This window comes from Gavialis gangeticus, unplaced genomic scaffold (assembly GCF_001723915.1).
Source record: "Gavialis gangeticus isolate Ggan-Ray unplaced genomic scaffold, GavGan_comp1, whole genome shotgun sequence".
NCBI lineage: Eukaryota > Metazoa > Chordata > Crocodylia > Gavialidae > Gavialis > Gavialis gangeticus.
Genome location: NW_017728994.1, coordinates 34982840 through 34983967, shown reverse-complemented (window position 1 = coordinate 34983967; position 1128 = coordinate 34982840). Strand labels below are relative to the sequence as shown.

At 61.7% G+C, this 1128-nt stretch overlaps 1 protein-coding gene across 1 annotated transcript in view; it reads left to right on the top strand.

Annotated features, from left to right (window-relative positions):
• The first annotated feature begins 726 nt into the window (after positions 1-726).
• LOC109287147 (bone morphogenetic protein 2-like) overlaps positions 727-1128 on the top strand; it is a 9533-nt gene continuing 9131 nt past the window's right edge. Inside the window, exon 1 of the mRNA XM_019502111.1 lies at positions 727-861. Within this exon, the coding sequence (XP_019357656.1) occupies positions 727-861 (135 nt within the window). The remainder of the gene's footprint in view (positions 862-1128) is intronic.

Sequence of the window (1128 nt, the reverse complement as noted above, 5' to 3'; positions counted from 1 at the left end):
TTCGGTGCCCAGGCCCCTAGAGCCCAATACCAATATGTAGAAATGGGAGTGGGTGGTTTGAGGCTCCCAGGGCCCAGTGGGGGTGCGAGGGATGGCAGCAGGCCCCTGGGACCCAATCACAGGACTGGATCCTGGCAGGCGGGGCTCCATCTGGCCCTAGGCCACTCATCTGGCCTGTGGGACCAAAAGGTTGAGCACCACTGATCTAACCGCTGAGCAGAACTACAGTCAGCCTCGACACAGCACAAGATATAGCACCCTAATCTGCCACAGGTAAAGCAGAGGGGCCACAGCACCCAACAACATGGCAGTCCTACTGCTGAATTAAAAGTTGTTAATACGTGCTGAAGAGATCCTAGGCAGAGGGCCGCAGCCCCTGCTAGACGAAAGCAAAACCCCCTGCAGTCTGTACCAGTCTGACCATAGGGGAAACTTTCTTCCCGACCCCAAATACAGTGATAAGTCTGCCCCTGAGTGGAAGGGCAAGGCCCTCTAGCCAGGAGCCTCCAGGTTGACAGCCCAGCTGAGGCATTGGCAGACAAAGTCCCCAGCCTCGGCTGCAGCTAACAGCCATGGCTCTGAGGGCAGCTTTAAAACAACGCTCTGCATGAGGGTGGAAATCCCTCCCAGCAAAGCCAGCAAGCCTGGGAAAGACCCACAGGCACCCCTAGGCCCAGATCGTCCCCAACCAGTGGCTGTCCAACCTCACCTGGAGCCCCTCCAGGGATGGGGGTCCGCCACATCCCCAGGCGGCGGTCCCGCGGCTCTTACAATGACGAAGTCTTTCGGGCTGTCCAAGCTGATGGCTCGGGAACGACTTACCCAGGGCAAAGTGTGCGCCTGCTGCAGAGGCGGGAACTCGCGAGTCCCACCTGGGCGCCCCGGCAGGGCGGGGCCCGGCGACAGGGCCCGTTTGATGTTTGCAGGAGAGGGGAGGCGGCACTCCCCCAATTGGGGGCCTGTATCTGCCTTTAACAGTCCTTAATTCTCGGCAATAGGAGCCGGGGCGTGGGTCGCACGTACATTCACCCAGCCAGGGAGGTGTTTGTTTGGGAAGAGCGAGGCCGCGGGATGGCAGCCCCGGGCGGCCGGGGAGACCCGCGCCCCCCGCACGCGCGCGCGGCCCCG